General features: G+C 36.8%; 2 protein-coding genes across 4 annotated transcripts in view; one reads left to right on the forward strand and one right to left on the reverse strand.

Annotated features, from left to right (window-relative positions):
- LOC127879244 (uncharacterized) overlaps window positions 1–4,451 on the forward strand; it is a 10,481-nt gene extending 6,030 nt beyond the window's left edge. Inside the window, exon 4 of the mRNA XM_052426002.1 lies at window positions 2,606–4,451. Coding sequence (XP_052281962.1) covers window positions 2,606–3,473 — 868 coding nt within the window. The 3' untranslated portion in view covers window positions 3,474–4,451. The remainder of the gene's footprint in view (window positions 1–2,605) is intronic.
- A 4,608-nt stretch (window positions 4,452–9,059) lies between these two features.
- The window catches only part of LOC127879254 (uncharacterized), a 39,392-nt gene continuing 24,964 nt past the window's right edge, over window positions 9,060–23,487 (reverse strand). For all 3 annotated transcript variants that reach the window (XM_052426013.1, XM_052426012.1, XM_052426014.1), the window contains exons 3-4: window positions 17,616–17,916; window positions 9,060–13,118 (exon numbers count right to left, since the gene is read on the reverse strand). In XM_052426013.1, the coding sequence (XP_052281973.1) occupies window positions 12,563–13,118; window positions 17,616–17,916 (857 nt within the window). In that variant the 3' untranslated portion in view covers window positions 9,060–12,562. The remainder of the gene's footprint in view (window positions 13,119–17,615; window positions 17,917–23,487) is intronic.

Genomic DNA, 23,487 nt, shown 5'->3' on the forward strand with positions numbered 1-23,487 from the left:
TAAATGATAAAAGTTAAATATATTTAGACCTGCTCTGAATTTTGTTTTGTGCACATATCAATTGGGGTTTTCCTTTAATTACAAAACAAACACAATTATATCTAATAAGTAAGATACTGAAATAAGAAGTGAAGTCTCATTCTAAGCTCAGGGGTTTTTTACCTTATATAACAGACGCCGAATATCGGAGTCTTACCCCACCAAACTAGGCTGTTTTTTCCCCTTTTCAGACAAAAAAATTCCCCCTAAAAAAAAAAAAAATTTTTTTTTTTTTAATAGAAAGATGTGTCTCATGATTATAATATCTCAATTCTATTTCAATTTAATCTTGTCAAACGTACTAAATTATGAAAAAAGCATTAAAACAATTTTATTTTTTTTCCCCAAATATGTCTCTTTCGCCTTCTATTTTCCCCTTACACCCAGCGTCCAGCGTCTTCCCCTTTGTCTAAAAAAAAAACCTGTAAGCTGCAACTTTGCGGGATTCCTTAAAAAACAACAACACTAAATTCTTGTCAATGGGCCATTCTGACCCACATTAAATATAACTGGAACTTTTAAAATCTTATCCACATGGCATTATTTATATACAGAAAAATGAAAATTACATTTAAATAAGAAGTGGTGTGTCGTTCCTGGATTGGGGCTTTGCAGGATTCCTGTTAAAAAAATATATAAAAAGGCGCAACTGAAATCTTTTCAATGGGCCGTTCAGATGCATAAGGTATTATTTGTGAGTGAAAAAATGAAAAAAAAGCTTGCTTGGCTGGGCTAAAATGCGGGCCTTCAGCGCGTCTAGAGATTTGATTGGCAGATAAAGGTCATGCTTTGATTTTCAACAGCAAAAAATTGCTTTAAGTTCTGTTTTAAATTAATGCATGCTTTAGGTTGTGTTTAGGAAAAAAAAGGATAATTGTTAATCTAAAAAAAGAGTTTTTAGAGACATACGCTGTAGCATTCCAAGATAAACTGACAACATGTTTTTAAGTGACTGTTAAAACATACATGTATGAGTCACTTAACTAATTTCGACAGAGCTTGATTTAAATGAAAATATAAAATAAATTGTAATCAACATTCCTATTCTTGAAGTATATGATAAAAATAATGCTCTAGAATCAAAGTGAGTGTTAAGATAATTTTGCTTTCAATGCCTTTTTTTAAATACAAACACATTTGCTGATCCAACAAATTGTTGAGATGTCCTACTGATTTTGTGACTGAAGGGGCCAGCAAGAACATTGGAAGTATTCTGTGTGCTAAAGATAATAAAGATTTGTTTACTTTTGCTCCAAGATTATTCTAGTAGCCATCTTTTTGACTCAAGTAACTGCAGAAAGATGTTTCTTCTGGTAGTAATATAGTATGGTTGTTCACATATTTATGCCCCCCTATGAAGAAGAGGGGGTATATTGTTTTGCACATGTCGGTCTGTCCGTCCACCAGATGGTTTCCGGATGATTACTCAAGAACGCTTAGGCCTAGGATCATGAAACTTCATAGGTACATTGATCATGACTGGCAGATGACCCCTATTGATTTTCAGGTCACTAGGTCAAAGGTCAAGGTCACAGTGACTCGAAATAGTAAAATGGTTTCCGGATGATAACTCAAGAATGCTTAAGCCTAGGATCATGAAACTTCATAGGTACATTGATCATGACTAGGAGATGACCCCTATTGATTTTCAGGTCACTAGGTCAAAGGTCAAGGTCACAGTGACTCGAAACAGTAAAATGGTTTCCGGATGATAACTCAAGAATGCTTACACCTAGGATCATAAAACTTCATAGGAACATCGATCATGACTGGCAGATGACCCCTATTGATTTTCAGGTCACTAGGTCAAAGGTCAAGGTCATAGTGACTCGAAACAGTAAAATGGTTTCCGAATGATAACTCAAGAATGCTAACGCCAAGGATCATGAAACTTCATAGAAACATTGATCATGACTGGCGGATGACCCCTATTGATTTTCAGGTCACTCAGTCAAAGGTCAAGGTCACAGTGACTCGAAACAGTAAAATGGTTTCCGTATGATAACTCAAGAATGCTTACGCCTAGGATCATGAAACTTCATAGGTACATTGATCATAACTGGGAGATGACCACCATAATTTTCAGGTCACTAGGTCAAAGGTCAAGGTCACAGTGACTCGAAACAGTAAAATGGTTTCCTGATGATAACTCAAGAATAATTAGGCCTAGGATCATGAAACTTCATTGGTACATTGATCATGACTGGCAAATGATCCCTATTGATTTTCAGGTCACTAGGTCAAAGGTGAAGGTCACAGTGACAAAAAACGTATTCACACAATGGCTGCCACTGCAACTGACAGCCCATATGGGGGGCATGCATGTTTTACCAACAGCCCTTGTTAAAATATTCTTATTAATATGTAAAATAATAATCCATGTAAACCATATAAGTATATAAGATAAACATATTAGTGCCATGTAGATAAGGAAGTTTAAGTTTATAAACCACTAAAGTATACACGATATAAGTAACTGGTTGATGACCTTGTATTATTTTAAGTGTAACAATTAGATCTACTAAAATTTCATCTTTTTAAATGACTTTGTTTTTCCTCCACATAGGCTACTGGTTGCAAGTGAGAAGGTAGGGTTGATGGTAAATGCTGCAGGGGCCAGGTCCCTACCCATGCCGGACCTCAAAAAGGCACTTCTTACTCAGAGGGAACTGGCAGAGCAGCTGAAACCCAAAGTGGCTCCCATCTTTAGCTCTCTGTTGGAGGAGGGAAAAGGGAGGCAACTGGGGAACACCAGTAATACTCCTCAAGGGAGAGAACAAACAACACATGGGAGATTTGGAAATCACAAAGGGAGAGATTTTTCAGGTCCTTTTGGTGGAGAGGGAAATATTGCTTCACCAGAGAATGATGGACCTGAATCAAATTTTAACAATTCTGATTGTGAAAGACTATTGAAAGAGATTTCTCAGCAAGCTGGTGGGACTGATGAAATTCACACATATAAAGATAATTCAGAGGAATCAAAGAGTAATAGAAATAATTTGTCCGCTAATATAAAGCATCTAAAAGATAAAACAAGAATTAATAAATCTTCCCTATCCTACACAAAGGATGATTATGCTGTTCTTGATACTCCAAACAATATGAGAATGAAAAAATCAAACAGTGGAATATATAATGATTCACTAGATTCAAAAACATTGAAATTCAGTCACAAAATCAAGGATGAATCTGTAAAAAGGGTAAAAAGCATGTACGGTAAACAACGGAAAACAACAACTAGGTCAAACTTGGTGGAGGAAAAAAATCTCTTTGGTGTAGAAGGGGAAAAGAACTCAGAAGAGAGGGAAGATGAGATATCTGCAGCTCTGTCAGGTGGTCTTGAAGATATAGACATACTCAGTAGGGACAAAAGGAAGGTACTTGGTAGCAGGTTACGTATACGGCGGAGGGATAAGATTGAAGATGAATGAACTTAAAATGCATAAATGAAAAGGCACATGAGACTAGACACATTATTGAGCCATCGTCTAATTCCCAATAACCAGGAATAGTTTAAAGTTGAAGTTTGGGGGTGCTGAAGTTTACCTGGTTAATATCTATGATTTTTAGCTCACATAGGCACAAAGTGCTCTTGTGAGCTATTGTGATCACCTCATTTTCAGCGGCATACATCATGTGTCATCAACTTTTAGCTACTATTGCATAAGAGGCCATATGTTTTCATCTAATCTTGATGAAACTTGCTCAGAATGTGTATTTTGAAAATATATAGGCTGAGTTTGAATTTGCTTCATGTGTTTATAAAAACAAGGTAACCAGGTCAAATCTTATTAAAAAAACTTGTGATCAGTTTAGATGCCACATTTATGACTCAATTTTGATGAAACTTTTTATATCAGTGTACAATGTAGACCGAAATCCTATCTGGGTAATGTGAGTCCAAAAACTTGGACACCTGATCAAATCATGTTATGATTGTAGAAGCCATATTTAAAAATAGTTCAGCAGGTCAAATCTTTAAACAAAATTGTAACTACTCTATAGACCACAATAATGAGTCCATCTTGATGAAACTTGGTCAAAATGTTGATACTGACCATATCTTAGCAAAGTTTGATTATGGGTCTATAGCAGCAAAAAACTAGGTCACCTTGTCAAATCTTTAAAAAATATTTGTCTCAATCTTGATGAAACTTTGTTATCTTGAAAAGTAAGTTTATCTAGATAATTCCTAGGTCAAGTTCCAATCTGGGTCACGTGTCCAAAGATTAGGTCACCATGTCAAGTTTCAATAACTGTTTTTTTCTTGAACTCAAGGGAGTACTTCAGGGCCCCATGGCTTTCTGGTATTTTATAATTGTTATTGATGAAGCCATGTTGTTATGATTATTTATTTTTGTACAGTTGTTGAAAAGCTATAAACATTAATAAAAATTAGCATCAGAAAATGAAGTTTCCTTTTTATTAACCCAAATGAAGTTTCATAGTTGCTTGTGGCAAATAAAGTTTCAAAGTTGTTTAGGTCAATTGAAGTTTCCAAGTTGATTAATGCAAATGAAGTTGCTTAGTTGTTAAAGGCAAATAAAGTTTCTTAGTTATTTAAGAAAAAAAAGTGTCCGAGTTGTTGAAGGCAAGAAACTGACCTTTCATATTTAAAGGACATTTGTTCTCAACCATTTCATTTAATGATATATTTGTGGATTAATTGTTTGGACTTATTATTAATGACATTTGAATAAAACTGATGGTACTTAAGAATTCTCAGATGAACTTTAATAATTCAGCTCCATTCATGTCATGAAGTGCACTGACAGTTTATCAATTCTATTGCAGTTCTGTAGAGTTGGATGCCTGTAACAAACAAGACTTCATGTAGCAAACAGGACTTCATGTAGCAAACAAGACGTCATGTAGCAAACAGGTCTTCATGTAGCAAACACAACGTCATATAGCAAATAAGACTTCATATAGCAAACAGAACTTCATGTAGCAAATAAGACTTTGTGTAGCAAATAAGACTTCATGTAGCAAACAGGACATAATGTAGCAAACAAGACTACATGTAGCAAACAGGACATAATGTAGCAAACAAGACTTCATGAAGCAAACAGTACTTCATGTAGCAAACAGAACTTCATGTAGCAAACAGTACTTCATGAAGCAAACAGGACGTCATGTAGCAAACAGGACTTCATGTAGCAAGCAAGACATCATGTAGCAAACAGGTCTTCATGTAGCAAACACAATGTCATGTAGCAAATAAGACTTTGTGTAGCAAATAAGACTTCATGTAGCAAACAGGACATAATGTAGCAAACAAGACTACATGTAGCAAACAGGACATAATGTAGCAAACAAGACTTCATGTAGCAAACAGTACTTCATGTAGCAAACAGAACTTCATGTAGCAACAGTACTTCATGAAGCAAACAGGACGTCATGTAGCAAACAGGACTTCATGTAGCAAGCAAGACATCATGTAGCAAACAGGTCTTCATGTAGCAAACACAATGTCATGTAGCAAATAAGACTTCATGTAGCAAACAGGACTTCATGTAGCAAATAAAACTTTATGTAGCAAACAAGGCTTCATGTGAAGCAAATAAGACTTTGTGTAGCAAATAAGACGTCATGTAGCAAACAGGTCTTCATGTAGCAAACACGATGTCATGTAGCAAATAAGACTTCATCTAGCGAACAGGACTTCATGTACCAAACAAGGCTTAAGTAGCCAACAGGACTTCATGTAGCAAACAAGACGTCATGTAGCCAACAGGTCTTCATGTAGCAAACACAACGTCATATAGCAAATAAGACTTCATGTAGCAAACAGGACTTCATGTAGCAAATAAGACTTCATGTAGCAAACAGGACATAATGTAGCAAACAAGACTACATGTAGCAAACAGTACTTCATGTTTCAAACAAAACTTCATGTAACAAACAGTACTTCATGTAGCAAACAGGACTTCATGTAGCAAACAGGACTTCATGTAGCAAGCAAGACGTCATGTAGCAAACAGGTCTTCATGTAGCAAACACGGCGTCATATAGCAAATAAGACTTCATGTAGCAAACAGGACTTCATGTAGCAAATAATACTTTATGTAACAAACAAGGCTTCATGTAGCAAACACGACTTCATGTAGCAAATAAGACTTTGTGTAGCAAATAAGGGTCATGTAGCAAACACGACTTCATATAGAGATAAGGCTTCATGTATCAAACAAGACTTCATGTATCAAACAAGACTTCATGTAGCAAACAGGTCTACATTTAGTAAACAGGACTTCATGTTGCAAATAAGACTTTGTGTAGCAAGTAAGACTTCATGTAGCAAACACGACTTCATGTAGAGATAAGACTTCATGTATCAAACAAGACTTCATGTATCAAACAAGACTTCATGTAGAAAACAGGTCTTTATTTAGCAAACAAGGCTTCATTTAGCGAACAGGACTGCATGTAGCAAATAAGACTTTGTGTAGCAAGTAAGACTTCATGTGGAGATAAGACTTCATGTATCAAACAAGACTTCATGTAGCAAACATGACTTCATCTAGCAAACAAGACTTAGTGTAGCAAACAAGACTGCATGTAGCAAACAGGACTTTATGTAGCAAACAGGACTGCATGTAGCAAACAAGACTTCATGTAGCAAACAAGACTTCATGCAGCAAATAGGACATCATGTAGCAAACAGGACTTCATGTAACAAATAAGACTTCATGAAGCAAACACAATTTTATGTAGCAAACAAGACTTCGTGTAGCAAACAAGACTTCGTGTAGCAAACAAGACTTCATGTCGCAAACAAGGCTTCGTGTAGCAAACAGGACTTCATGTAGCAAACAAGGTTTCATGTAGCAAACAGGACTTCATGAAGCAAACAAGACTTCATGTAGCAAGTAAGACTTCATGTAGCAAACAGGACATAATGTAGTTAACAAGACGTCATATAACAAACAAGACTTCATATAGCAAACAAGATAAAACATAATTGTCTTGCATGTTGATGAACCACCATGACTTGTGGTTTAATTGAAATGGCGTTTAAATTGATTTCCGCATGTGTTACATTGAATGTATTTAAAGTATTTCAATATCGCGTTGAGGGATATACATATGATCCTCATTCCGCATAATATGACGACATAATTTGTGGAGCCCATTTGCTGAACTAGCAATATTGGCATTATAATGCTCGTTTGTGCGTCCCAGATAGTAGAGTTCTTGTGTGGACTGTTACTGTATCATTGGTCTTGTAATGTTATTATAGTTTAAGGCAAATGGTCACAATGTTGGAACTGCTATTCATGGTAAATCTGTAACTTCATCATACATTGAGCAATGTTGTTTTTTTTACAACAAATGTACACCATGTGGAGAAGGTGTCACCACTTGTTAAAAGGCCATGGTCTTACTAAAGGCCAAACATGTATGAGTCAGCTTGTTAAATTATTACTGGCATTATTGACAAAAGTCTACCACAGGCATCTAGCTCCTCTATAACTTTAAAGATGATAACAATACAAGTTATTAGATGACAATATGATATTACATTAGGTTATTGTTTTTCTTGAAAAGCCAGCAATGAACTTGGATACCTCTTGCATATATTGTGACATGTTATTTAATTTACATCACCAGTATGGGAGGACAATACAAAAAAGATGCAGTTTTTAGAAACAAACTGAACAATATTTTAAGACATACTTTTGTTTCTGTTTATCTCTATCTCATGATATGATTTGTTTTCCTTGTTATACAAGCATTGGCATTAAGAAGATTCTTGTTTGGATCATAATACGAATAACATTTTGATCGTTGTATTGGCTGCCTTTTCTTTGAATGATCGTGGCATTAAGTCATACGAAGAAATAACGATTTCAACATTATAGGACATCACTTTAAGTAACCAAATTTTAGGAAAATCAGCATGTTTTTTTGTAAATTTAAATTTTCTTTCTAGTTTAAAACATTTTTAAAAAGATCTGACACTTCTTTTTGGTATCGTATTTAATAAAACTTGTCTATTGCATTGGATAGTAACATAGGTAACTCGACAAATGCTTGGTTACAGAAACAAAACAACCTACACAACTCCTGAATTTGTTTAATTAAATTCAAAATCTTGTCACATCCTATCTTATTTTATGCCCCACGGTGGCATATAGCAGTTGGACTGTCTGTGTTCGAAATTTTCCGTTTCTGGAATTTTTTTATGAGACGCTTTCAGATGTGAAGCTGATTTTCAGTTGGTGAGTCTACCTACATGACTTTCAGATAAAGTGTGAGTTTTGTTCCCTTCCATTGATTTATGGGGAAGTTATGGGCTTTTGACTTTAAAAATTTCAGTTTTCTGCAGGGTTTTTTACGCAATGCTTTCAGATATTGAGCTGATTTTTAGTATGTGAGTTAACCTACATCACCTACAGATGAAATTTGCGTTTAGTTCCAATCCATTGATTTTTGGCGAAGTAATGGGCCTTGGACTTAAAACCGTTTTCTGGAGGTTTCACAAAACACTTTCAGATATTCAGCTGATATTTGGTATGTATGTATATCTATCTACATGACTTACAGATGAAGTGTGAGTTTTGTTCATGGATTTTTTGGCAAAGTTATGGGCCTTGGACTCAACAATTTTCTCTAAAATAGCTACAGTGCGGCTTCAAAGCGCAATAGGGGGCATTGTATTTCACAAACACAGGTCTTTTTTTATCTGTGTAGTTTGTTTATGCAATAAACTCCTCCACAAATGTTAATAGTATTTAAATAAGTATGCAATGTCTCCCAATCAAACATGATTTCATCATGTGTTAAACAGTTAATTTATTTTATCACGTATATCACATGCAGTTTTTTGTGATTTTTAAAAGCAAATTGGTAATGTTTGTGATCTAAAATTATTATGAAGAATAACACTAACAATAGTGGAAAGGAGTGTAAACTCGCTCTGGGCTAAACTGGAATCCATCAATGGTTTCACAGCTCTGGAAACTTTTTGAGTATTCTTTTTCATAGCGTTCTTCAACATATAACTGACATGATGATTAACCATGTTCCAAAGTTCTGGACTTTAATGACATTAATTTTATAAGAGCAGTACACTGTACAATAATAAAATAATTGCAACATAATCATATTGAACAATCAATTTTACATTGATACAAGAGGGCCAAGATGGCCCTAGTTCGCTCACCTGAGGGAAGTCGGTTCATTCAATCTTTACCAAACGTCAAACTTGACCTAGATATTGTCCAGACAAACATCCTGGTCAAGTTTCATCATTATTGAACCAAAACTCTGGCATATGGAGTGATTTTGTTTTTGTAAGATTTGACCTGGTGACCTATATTTTGAGTAGACCCCCTTACCAAACATCAAACTTTGCTTACAAAAATAAATATTTTGACCAAGATTCATAAAATCTGAAACAAAATTGTGACCTCTAGTGTGTTTACAAGGATTTTGTACAATGTAATGAAAATTTGGACAATATAAGGGCAATAATTATGGCATTAATTATGTGATATATATAAAACCAATCTTTTCACCAAGTTTCATGATGATTGGGCACAAAATGTGACTTATAGAGTGTTCAAAGCTTTTTTTACTATATAAATATAAGAAAACTGCCCCCCCCCCCCCCCCCCCCTGGCAGCCATGTTATTAAACTGACCGGACCCATTTTCAAACTCAACTCTCATATCAAGAAAACAAATGTTCTGACCAAATTTCATGAAAATTGGGCCAAAAATGTGACTTCTAGAGTGTTCACATGTTTTCACTATATACATATAGAGAAAAATGCCCCGCTCACTGGCGGCCATGTTTTTTCACCGATCTGAACCATTTTCGAACTCTTCTGAGATATCAATAAAACCAATGTTTTGACCAATTATCATGATGATTGGGCAAAAATTGTGACTTCTAGAGTGTTTACAAGGTTTCTCTATAGCCAAATATGGAAAACTGCCCCCCCCCGGCAGCCTTGTTATTCAACTGACCGGAACCATTTTCAAACTCAACTCTCATATCAAGGAAACAAATGTTCTGACCAAATTTCATGAAAATTGGACCAAAAATGTGACTTCTAGAGTGTTCACATGTTTTCACTATATACATATAGAGAAAAATGCCCAGCCCACTGGAAGCCATGTTTTTTCACTGATCTAGACCATTTTCGAACTCGTCCAAGATATCAATAAAACCAATGTTTTGACCAATTTTCATGATTGGGCAAAAAATGTGACTTATAGAGTGTTGACAAGGTTTCTCTATAGCCAAATAAGGAAAACTGCCCCCCCCCCCTGGCAGCCATGTTATTCAACTGACCGGAACCATTTTTGAACTCAACTCTCATATCAAGGAAACAGATGCTCTGACCAAATTTCATGAAAATTGGGCCAAAAATGTGACTTCTAGAGTGTTCACATGTTTTCACTATTTACATATAGAGAAAAATGCCCTGCCCACTGGCGGCCATGTTTTTTCACCTATCTGGACCATTTTCGAACTCGTCCGAGAAATCAATAAAACCAATGTTTTGACCAACTTTCATGATGATTGGGCTAAAATTGTGACTTCTAGAGTGTTAACAAGGTTTCTCTTTAGCCAAATAAGAAAAACTGCCCCGCCCACTGGCGGCCATGTTTTTCAATGGACCGGAACCACTTGAACTCAACCAACATATCATTAAGACAAACATTTTGACAAAGTTACATGAAGATTGGGCATGAAATGTGACTTCTACAGTGTTTACAAGTTTTTTCTTTTTTTTGACCTAGTGACCTAGTTTTTGACCCGGCACAACAAAGTTTCGAACTCGACCGAGATTTCATGGGGACAAAGCTTCTGACCAAGTTTCATGAATATCAGACAAGAAATGTGGCCTCTAGAGTGTTTACAAACCAAATGTTGAAGACGGACGGACAGACGACGGACAAAGACCGGTCACAAAGGCTCACCTGAGCAATCAGGTAAGCTAATAAAAAGCATAAAAGTAGGCACAAGAAGGGTACATTGGTTATGCATTGAATTGTATTTATAGCAATAACATGTTATTTGCCATGAGGTTGTCAACATTTGTTGTTCACTATGCTGTTCTATATCTTTTAACCTACAATACCAGCACATATAAGATTGAACAATATTGCGTAATTGTGTTTATTTACAGGTCTTGGTGCGTTTTTCTGGACCTGTAAATAAACTCTGAAAAACACAGACACTCATTTGTGCAAGGATTATGTGTTATTGATTACAAACAATATTTTAAGAATTTTGTGTAATATAAGAATTTATGTTTTAAAACCAAACATTCATTCAACTAATATGTTGTGTCCACAGTATAAATAGTGTGTGGTTATATTATGTGATTTTTTATACATACAAAATGTACCGTTAATCAATGCCTTGATGTTTTCAAAAGGATCAAAATTAATTTCCTCCAAACAAATCAAAGGGACATAATCTTGAGCATAACGCGCGAGTTCTGTACCCTTATTGTAAGGTCAATTACAGCTAGATGAATGGACTTGCATTAACAAAGCATTTTATTTTGAATTCGGATTATGTTAATTCCCGTTATTGTATCATAAAATTGAGAAACCATTAAGCAAAAAGTTACAACTTCAGATCGCATGATCATATTAAACTGGTAATAGGAATATTGTATATACAAGATTCACATGGATTATTTTATACAATAATGCACCACAGTTAAATTTTGCATTTAGATTCACTTTTGTATCATTTCATTTTATAAGAACAGCATTTAAAGCAAGAGAAAATAAATCCAGGAGTGTTGTATAAAATATAATTTTTCCAGTTTAATTTTTATATTGTTATGTGATCACATTTGTAACATTATTTTCGCAAGTAAGTATTAATATACCTATATACTCCGTCACTACTGGTATTTCAACTAAAACACTGTAGCCACACTTGAACTTAAATAAATGGACGGCTCTCTGTGAAAACGGGGCTTCATGCAGGCCTTTAAAGTGCCGTCCAAGATAAGCCTGTGAAGTCCGAACAGGCCAATCAGAGAGATACTTTTGGTTAAGAAGAGACATTCTTTCAACATAAATGCAATAAAAGCGGTAAGCGTACTCCCTGATTAGCCTGTGCAGAATGCATGGCTATTATTTGGTTACACTATACGCCCATGCATTAAGCCCTATTTTCCCAGATCGAGGCTTTCCTTTTATATCTCCACAAAGTAGTCTTGCTAAGTGTTCTAGTTTGATGACAAATGATCACTTATAGGAGTTCTTGAAAATAAATTGTACACTACTAGTGCAGCGAATACTCTGCACCAACGTTCCATAGATAAACTGTAATACTTGAAGTCTATCACACAGGTGGTTAGCGTGTTGCTATGATAATAATTAGTATAAACATCATTTTGAATGAAAAATAGCCAAATTTTTGACGGAACATCCGGGTTTCGCGTGATTGCGTCACACAACAATGAGGTATACAAAGCTGGCTGTGCTCATAGCATATAAAATTATTAATTATCATTTATGTCGATTAATGAATAAAATGTAGATCATGCGGTTGTCTCTATCGTTTCCCAAGTAATTGGGTTCCTATATTTCGACGGGGGCGCACTGTTACAGCGTCTGCCTGGCCATGTCATCGATTTACTCTTTGGCGGAAGCTGCTTCTTTCGTTCAGTCAAGCTAAGTTTCTGGATCGACATTGACTCTGATACCCAATCTGGGTGAATAACGAAGTAGTCCGCATGCGAATCCCTAGGATGCGTAAACAGTCCACCATCATAGTAATAATTAGAATTGTTTTTAACACTACTAGCTTTCCCGGCGGACGCCGTTTTGCTCGCTTTGTGAACCGGACTACTTTTTGCGCTGGAGCTTCGCGAGCTTGAACTGGAAAGGGCAGACGACAAGTCGCGCTCGTTTACCGAGGCGGACATGTACGCGTGTGGTGGTCGTACGAACTTCTCCATCGGTCTGACGGACGGGTAGCTGTGGCTGTGCCAAGGATGGGACGGCTGGTTCCTCTTCAGATAGGACGCCGTCTTCCGGTTGGTATCCTGCATCATGTTGATACTCACTTTGGATACGTGCAGCGTTGGCCTGGACCTGAAGCGACGACAATTACATGTACATGTACTGTAGTAATCCATTCATATCTAACCAATGGTATCAAGAAGTAAATAAAACACGTGTTCACATATTTGTAAATAAATAATCTTTTAAATGTAAACATATTTAAGTTTCACTTTCTCAAAAAACAAAGATCAAAAATTTACTCCTAATAAAATGGTGGCGCGAGGAAGGATCTAGTGAAGTACATGATTAAAAAAAACCATTTTAGAGAATAAACAGGAATCAGTCTATTCTGTAGAAGTGTCCATTATTGTAAAACTTACATTTATTTTGACCTATACCACGCATTTAACGTAAAATTACAATATCATACCACATATTATGTATTCAACGTAAAGCTTGAATTTCTTGTCTTGATTAGAACACATTATTAAATATCCACAACGAATTTTCTGCGGAAGAAAAACGTTTTTATAATAGTTGTTAAACATCGCAGTTAAACGTGTACACGATACACGTGTTGTGACAATGTTTGAAGTGCTAGTACCTCATGCATGGTACCTGCGTTTCACATTAGTTCTAATTGATGAAATTTACAAATCCAAGCCACATGAGAACGCAATTACCTGCACATTAATGTCATGTACTTAATCATTATAGATTGTTCATACTATTTCAGGAATACAATATCAAGCTGTCGCACTAAAGTATTGATATATGAACTCTATCCCCATTATTGAGTCTGATATAGTTACAGTTAGTGAACATCGATCATACAACCGTATACAGGACAACTAAACAACCCCATTTGTTCCAGCACATCAGCACGTGCTGCGAAAACAGGATCTCTCGATCACTGCATGATTTCCTTAAGATGATTATTGGTGGAAAAAAAGCATTTTCAGCGAAGACAATTCGGAATCGATTAAAGTACAGCTGAACATCTGCGGCATTTCAATCACGTGAATCAAGGCAAAATAATAAACACTCTTTGACCGCTTTTACGTCAGTTATTTAGTTAATGTGTGTCAGTGTGTAACACGCCGGGTATGCGGATACTTTGATAACAGATGGCACTTCGATACCAGATAACAACAAAAGCCACCCGCGAGAGTTGAGTTCTTCAGCTTTTTTGCATTTATGTTCTGTTCATTTGGTTTTCAGACACGTAACATTGTTTGGTCGATTAATGGTATAGTACTTCGTATTGCGGAGCAAGAAATTCGTGAAAAAAGTGGATTATATAAAAACAGATAACATTTCATCGATTATCATCATGAATTCGATGATCAGTACGTATTTCAACAAAATAAAAATACTTGGAAATAAATCAAGAACGTGCCAACTAATCGAAATAAAAGAGCAATATGTCCATTAATGTAACAACATGTTAAATTTTAGTTAACTGGGGTATTTGAGGAAATTCAAATGTTTTCAGAGTCGGATGCCAAATTTTCATGGACACTTCTTTTACCGATCATCTGAAAAACAATGGAACTTCGATTCCAGATAACTCGACACTTTTTACCAGATATAACACACTCTATTTAGTGAATCAGAAATGCAGAATTCGCTGTGGAATACTGTTATAGTCAGCAGGCAATACATACAAATGTATGTACTGGCGTAAATTAAAAACAAATTACCGAAACATGCTCATATCCCTTTGAAATATGATAATAAAAGGGAAAGGGAAGTGTAAAGAGAAGTGCCTCCTATAAGTAGAGCTCCATATAAAGGGAGTTTTCCAATCTCTTAAATTTTGTGGCTACGCATTAGTATCGTCTTCGTGATGCGATTCTAATGAGCACCAATGACAAAGGATTTTATGAGGTGTATTTGCCGCTTTAAGACCCCTTGCTCCCCTTATCTAGAGTCCTGCTATAAGTTCAATTGAACACAGTCGTGTTGATCCACATGATCCGTTGTATTTTCAATTCTCTTAATCTCAATTTACCACTTAAAAAAAAGTTGATTACTTTGACAATGATTTTCGGTCGTCACTTGAAATATATTACTTCAGAATTAACCATTTGATTCTTATTTACAATGTGCACTTATAATATTAATTATATAAATAAATAGTAATAGGACTTTTGAAAACGAACAACGCCATTGGTTATATTTTACGTGTTTATGTAATTACGTTATGCATAGATTCCCAATGTGTCGGGCTTGACAATGCAAATTGATTCGTACTTCAAAATGTTTAGTAAGAATAGCTATAATATACATAAATGCATTTCAGGTAGAAGATGAAACTCGGTTATCAGAGTGCCTAATTTGTTGAAAGTCTCTGATATCCGAAGTGCCCTATATCGGGAATCAAAGTATCCGCAACTTCATGAATACCACCTATTAAAACATGCTCTATCTTCGTTTATATTTCATTGAATACTATCAAAATTTCAGTATTTGAAGCACAGTGATAACTTTACATGCTGGAATATCAAACACTTTCTTGCAATATTTCTAAGTAGTTTTATTTTGTCGAAATGTTTACTGTTCATCAAGTTTATGCTGTTTTCCGACCGAATTTTCTATTTTTGGGGGAAAAATCTACCATTCTTCCGTGATTTTTTTCTTTGCAATAGAAAAGGATACACCATTTATAAACTCGGTCACGCGCCTTGTCTAAAAAACTGATCTTTATGGTATAACTTTAAACAAGAAATATCTTTAAAAAAGATATACGGCGTTGATAGTTCAACGAATGAGATCAAGGATAGCGAATGTCTTTTTCTGTGCAGCTCTTAGCTGCATCACACGCAGTACTGGATGTTACGCGGAGTTTTCGCGGCTTATTTTACATCATTACATATTGCTGGTCGTAAACCTATAGATACAAAACAGAAAACCAAAAGAAGAATGGAAGTGAAATTAAAACATATGAGTCAACCCGCCACACCCGAAGTATCCATATTTATAGGCGCGTTCTTCGAACAAACCTGTTTTAGTGGTTTGTCGGGCATTGCTATTTGATTTGATTATTAACAGTATCGAGAATCATCGCGCTCATGCTTAATACATAAGTCAATATGGTGGAATAATTATTGTTTAATTAATCAAAAATAGTATTTATCATTGTATTGTTGAAAACACATTTAGAATCTATTATTGACATACCATAATTATATTGCTGAATATCTTCATTTAACATATTTCTGGTCTTAAGAACATTCCAGGTCACCTAGTTCATGGATAGCGTCTCTATTATAGAACGATTATTTTACTGGCCGTGAACTCCGGTGATGACCTGTATATAAACTCTGACATTCACACACTAACCGCGAATTGACCCGATACCTCGCGGGTTGAAATGCAATGCATTAAAGTGAGGCCTCGCTTCCACTGCTCTTTATACTTTTACATGTTAACATGTTGACAGGAATATGGAAGTAAGTACTAAATATGAGAATATAGCCTTTAAGTATAAACGCTTTTGCGCTGGTAATTCTCTGAAAATAAAAGGTGCACGCACAAACTGTATTGATGTCGAGAATTGAGTGTAAAACTGGTCTATCTATTAAGCCTTTTCATTAGAGATAAAATTGTTTCATGCAGTAAAACAGTGTTACAAAGACGCGGATATGTTTCCAATCAAAGACCTATAGATATCTGTAGGTCTTTGTTCCAATGTTCTGGTGGTATACTCAAATCAGCCAATGGAATAAATAAAGTGTATTCATTCGTACCTAGCTGCGGGAAATTTTATTTGAATTTTATTGGACACTTACAAAGGTCAGGTAAGGTGAAAAGCTGGCTTAATACAGCTTACGCCGAAAAAAAACTGATGAACTTACCTCGCGCGTGGCTTTTGTTGTTATCTGGTATCGAAGTGTCATCTGTTATCAAAGTATCCGCATACCCAGCGTGTGTAATGTAATTTGTTAATGTGCTTTGGCCATCGAAGTAACACTTGCGCCATTAAAATCGTTCTAGACATGATATTTGTCCATATGGACATGTATATGTGGACGAAACTATAGCAAATAACTGCCACGTATGAATAATGGTTTGGGCACACCATGTACCAGTTTAGGATGCGCAATCGACTAACAATCGATGTTTAGACATATATTGAGAAATTAAACCACCCTAGCGAGTTTCCAATAGCCGTGTTAGAGCAATATTAATAATTGTACGTTCAGTACCGGTGCAAAGCACTTGATGATGAAACACCATGCTAACATGCAGTTTCCGGTGCTGATTACGAGCATTCTTTCTCTGTTGTTTAATTTCGATTTACCTGCATATCTGTTCATGTAATTTTGTGGGCATAAGTTTTACCTACAGGTTTACCGATGTTCAAGAAGCAACATTCATAAATGCATTTATTTGTAAGCTTCGCGTTTGAAATTGGACGGGTAATACTTGTAAACATTGCATTTCTTGATGATAATTTTTTAAGTAAACTATCTGCAATTGTATTCAAAATCGAAAGATAACTCCATCTGCGTTATCCTTTCCTACCCTTACCGCCAATGTTGCTTGCACTTGGCAGTCTCCAAGAGAAACCAACGCAGTTACCTCTCCTCGGCGTCATCCTCCACCCCCGGATTCGCGCGTGTCACTTCCGTTATAGGGTCCATTTTCGCGTGCAACCCACCAGCCCCACCATGTTCATGCCCATTCGTGTTTTTCTCTACGTTCCTAACTTTCACGGTCTCGATGAAACGCACCAGGGGCGCCGTCCGCGGCCGGATGTGGTGGCGCCGCAGATATGCGCTCTTCAGCGGCCCTTTCCGGGTTTCGGCCTTCTCCGTCTCTCGATGTTGCTTGTAGGACCGCAGCGCCCGGGACATGATGTAATCATAGTCATTGTCCAGATCTAAAACCAGAACATACGCAATCCATACAACACAGATATACTCACTTTTATGTAACTAATTCTGCTTCCTGTAATCAGTATAATTTCTTTGAAAGACGCCTGTGGATGCTGTCTGTGTTCACTTGTTTTTTCTTCGTTTATAAATCCGCGTTCAAATAGCAAAGTTATTTCCGAGATAGTGTGTTATCATTGTATAGCCATGTTGAAAATGGCGGATATCCAATTCACAGATCAATACTCGCATAATTATTGGAAAGCTCTTTTTCTTCTGCAGCCTTCTTTAACACGCGTCGCGTGCCTGGGGGCTGCGTTCATTTCGCAGGAACAGATTCTCATTCATTGGACGGTGTTGTACTCAAAATGTATGCTTTAAAACAACACCATCACAGAAATGAAAATAAAATTTGAAGTGAAGTTTGCATTTGTTTGTTTTGTGTACTTTAACACTTCTTATAACATACTGTGTGTTGCATTTTGCTTGGATTGCTAGCATGATATGATTCTGGTATCGACATCTGACTTACTGTATGGTGCTTTTCTTTCATAAAAATACATGACATCTCGATTGGTCATATCGCGCTAAATGAATTATCAGTATGCCTTTAGTGTTGGAATGAGTCCATATTGCTTACCAAGGACAAATAACAGCACTTTGACGAAGTCATCAACGATTTATCGACCTCAAACAGTTACAGCAATCATTAAAAGCGAGCATTTAGTTTATAAGATATACTTACTGGCAATTACTGATATAAACAGCTTGTGGTCAACCAACTTTTCTTTACTGATAGACAGCTTGTGGTCAACCAACTTGTCTTTACTGATAAACAGCTTGTGGTCAACCTACTTGTCTTTACTAATAAACAGTTTGTGGTCAACCTTCTTGTCTTTACTGATAAACAGCTTGTGGTCAACCTACTTTTCTTTACTGATAGACAGCTTGTGGTCAACCTACTTGTATTTACTGATAAACAGCTTGTGGTCAACCAACTTGTCTTTACTGATATACAGCTTGTGGTCAACTTACTTGTCTTTACTTATATACAGCTTGTGGTCAACCTACTTGTCTTTACTGATAAACAGCTTGTGGTCAACATACTTGTCTCTACTGATAAACAGCTGGTGGTCAACCTACTTGCCTTTACTGATAAACAGCTTGTGGTCAACCTACTTGTCTTTACTGATAAACAGCTCGTGGTCAACCTACTTGTCTTTACTGATAAACAGCCTGTGGTCAACCAACTTGTCTTTACTGAAAAACAGCCTGTGGTCAACCTACTTGTCTTTACTGGTAAACAGCCTGAGGTCAACCAACTTGTCTTTACTGATAAACATCCTGTGGTCAACCTACTTGTCTTACTGATAAACAGCCTGTGGTCAACCTTTTTGTCTTTATTGATCAACAGCTTGTGGTTAACCAGCTTGTCATACTGATAACAGCTTGTGGTCAACCTACTTGTCTTTACCAATAAACAGCTTGTGGTCAATCTACTTGTCTTACTGATAAACAGCCTGTGGTCAACCGTTTTGTCTTTACTGATAAACAGATTGTGGTCAACCTACTTGTCTTACTGATAAACAGCTTGTGGTCAACTTGATTGTCTTTACTGATATACAGCTTGTGGTCAACCTACTTGCCATACTGATAACAGTTTGTGGTAAATTTACTTTCGCTTTCTGATAAACAGCTATTGGTTCACGTACTTTTGCTTAGTAATTAACAACTAGTGATTAACTTACTTTTCCTGTCTGATAAACAGCAAGTGTTTAACTTACTAGTGGTTAATTGAATTTCGGTTTCTGATAGACAACCTGAATGTTATACAATAATGTACGAACGTACAATAACCTTAATTACTATCAAAGCGCTGAAGGCACTGAATTTGTTCGCTGTTGTATAATCTTAGACGCAACTCAGTTTTCAAAATTTTGTTAAAGCTTTTAATATCGCAAGTTTGAAATGACCACCACCAATTCAAATTTATAAAGCACAGGTCGAGATGTGTTGTTTTTTCTTCAAATCGTTGATACATCTAATCAGTTTGCACAGGCTAATCTTATTTGACATGCATTAAGCCCCGTTTTCCCTGAAAGCAGCCAATATGTACAGATTTCAACGATAAACACTAGACTCCCCAACGTTGTCTTACAAGCTGTTAAATACTTTTGAATACATACACACTATGTAGTGTACCAGTGGGAACTATAAACAGGCAGATGCGATGGTTAGAGCAGACGCTTTTAGCATTCGTCGTCTGCTTAATTTTACTGCAGTTATCCACACAGGCAGTCACGGGTTACTGTTCCTAGCGTAGTTAAGCCCATACTGATTTGCAAAATTGCCTCTACATTATTTGTGAGCTAACACTAACAAATAAAAACTGCGCCAACAGTATTCAGCATTACAACAGCGGAATGTGCCGAATACTCTTTAACAAATACAAGTGTGCGATGCTCCTCGGTACTTCACGCAACAGCGGGTGCGCATATCACTATCTCTTTTACTCTATTACTATCTCGTTTGATTCAAGAACCTTAGGATATTAAGACATAATAAACACATACACTGATGTTTTATAGGGATGCCGATGTGTCTTTATATTATCAACATAAACCATGGTGTGTGTTCCATCGGTATGTGCGTGTATTATTTGATAAAGGCTTCATTGTAATGTGAAAAAAACATTCAAATAAAAAAGATTTAGTGAGCAACTAAGCTTAGTGAATACATTCATCAAACAGCGAATATTTAAATAACTGAATATATCGAATAATGCAGTTATCAGCAAATCAATTAAGCAATAAATCAAATCATATCAGAATCGAAAATATAATCGCATTATCGTGATGTATCGGTCAATAAAAACGTAATTATTTATTTACTTCGCAGCAGACACAGACACAAATTGCGTGTCGTTCAATAGAAAAAAATCAAACAAAATTGTTCTACGATGTTATGAGCTATTATCTGAAGATTTAAATACTTTTTATAGACATTTATGTTCACAATGAACAAGCACTTTACAATCCTTCTGAATTGCATGTTTTCATAAAAATGACACAGGCATAAACTGACTCTTTAAAACTGACACCTAATTCACATGTTTTCTTATTCGTTTCGTTTTTAATGGACAGTTCATCAACCTTCGTCTTAGTTTCGATAAAACATACGTACCAACATGATCATAGACCGGAATCGCCGCCGTCGTCGGCTGCATGACTCACCGTTACCGATGAAAGCTCAGATAATTCACCATCAATCACATGTTATACACAAGTTGAGTTAACACTCGAACAAAACTTTTATCAATTTTTCTCCTCGAATACTTCTTTTTTAAATACGTAACACTCGAACAAAACTTTTATCAATTTTTCTCCTCGAATAGTTCTTTTTTTAAATACGTACGCACTGCTACTGCTATGTTAGTAATCAACTGTGTCCATGTTTATGAAGGCATTAGCATGCGTAATATATCTTGGTTATCCAAAATGTAATCATTTAAATAGAACTCGAGCATGAAGTAAATATCCAAGTTTGGTTTATTTGTCGTATTTTCTAAAAGGAATTATGTTCAAAGTTATTGCAGATATAAATGACCGTGTTATTTACTCTTTCATTAATTCACTGTAACAATAATGTTTATCTAAATATCTCGATATTCTAAAACCACGCTGCCTTTTGAGCACATAGGGATCATTGTTTTATTGCAGATATTAAATGCAGATAATTATATCACAAATAATGAAACATGCCAAATTACGATTTGCAGGAGATATTTTTGACGAAATTTGAGCCCTACGATCATTTAGTAAGTCATCGATTCATGAAAGAGCTCCTTAAGGTTTATTTGTTTTCTTTCCCAGCGCGTATGACATTCTTTTAAAAGTACGATAGATCGATAAGTTAAATATTTTGAGATCCGAATGTTTTATTGTCGATAATTAGCCCCTGAGTGCCGATGCGCTCACTTTTATTTTAACAAGCGACTTTGAAATACAGTTTTATTTATTTATAAACCGCCTTATTAGTGATGTGTTCGGTCCGCTGAACAATTCGTATTTATATGTTCAATATAGCATTACAGATCCTCTCTTAGGGCGTTCAGTGCGACAACGCGGTTACGCCAATGTGCAATCAAAGGTATGACATAATTCGCAGGATGTATCGATACATTTATTCATATTATTATTTGTAACTTTAGATCAGTCCAAATGAAATAGTATCAACATATGCCCTAATTTCTATCAAACACAAACATTTATGACTAAATGAACAATCATAAGTGACATTTCAAGCAAAAGCATTATAAAAAACATTTAAATTTATGGCTAATTTATTTGACTCGCTTTAACTTTTACCGACTTTCAAAAGCAATTGATGGTGCGAATCGTTGTAAGCTCTACTTTGAATTGTATCTTTAAACTACATCTAAAAGATATCGTACGAATTAACAAATACTTAATCCGAAATCAAACTGTATTATCAATATTTTTTATCTGTGGAATTCGGTCAAGGACTTCTACAATTTGGCTATTTCATCATCGGTCTTGAATACATACAGTTGAACATATGTATAAAATGGGCAACCAAAAACACGATTTCATTCGTGCTATTTTCGGTAAGCCAAGTCTCACTATTGCCGGTAGAACCCCGGTCCATCCCGGTTTGCTAACGCCGGTCGACCGGCGAGAACCGGGATGATTCGTAGAATTTTTTTAACGCGGTCACACTATTTCCCGGTGCCTCCCCGGTTAAAGCCGGTCAACAGCCCGGCAGAGTCCCGGTCAACCCCGGACTATCTACGGTTTATCCCGGTGAAGCCCCGGCAGAGGCCCGGTTGTCGCCGGTAATGCCCCGGTTGAGCCCCGGTGAAAGCCGGCAGCGTCCCACCAGAGCCCCGATATACCGTAACTCCGCCGGCACTCACCGTCATCAGACCCCGGCAGAGCTACGGCAACGCCCCGGGTTAACCCCGTTCGTCGCTGGTAATGCCCCTGCGGAACCCCGGTGAATGCCGGTGGCGTCCCGGCAGAGTGCCGGTTTACTTATGTACCGTAGCTATACCGGGACTCTGCCGGCATTCACCGGGGCTCCAACGGTGCGTTGCCGTAGCTCTGTCGGGGTCTGTATGGGCCCCGGTGGAGCTAAGTTGCCGTCCCGGTTGTTCCCGGTGCCGTCCCGGTTGTTCCCTGTGCCACGCCGGTCGTTGCCTTCACTTCAACCGAGAGTCACTGGGAAGGACCGGAAACGAGCGGGCTGGCACAGGGAACAACCGGGACGGCAACGGGAACAAACGGAACGGCAACTTTTTAAAACTTTCCCGGTGGAGTCCCGGTTGTCCCCGGTCGTCCCCGGTTCATACCGGTGGAGCCCCGGTTCATCCCGATAGAGCCCCGGTTCATCCCGGTAGATGCCGGATCACGCACCGGGGCTCCGCCGGCATCATAGTGAGACTGTACCTTTAAACCGGAGACGCATTACACATCTGTTTTACAATATGGTTACAGTAAAATAATACTGGCAGATGACTGAGAAGTAAATGGAACGTTACACTTGCGTTATTGTGTAAA

The sequence above is a fragment of the Dreissena polymorpha genome, chromosome 4, assembly GCF_020536995.1.
Source record: "Dreissena polymorpha isolate Duluth1 chromosome 4, UMN_Dpol_1.0, whole genome shotgun sequence".
NCBI lineage: Eukaryota > Metazoa > Mollusca > Bivalvia > Myida > Dreissenidae > Dreissena > Dreissena polymorpha.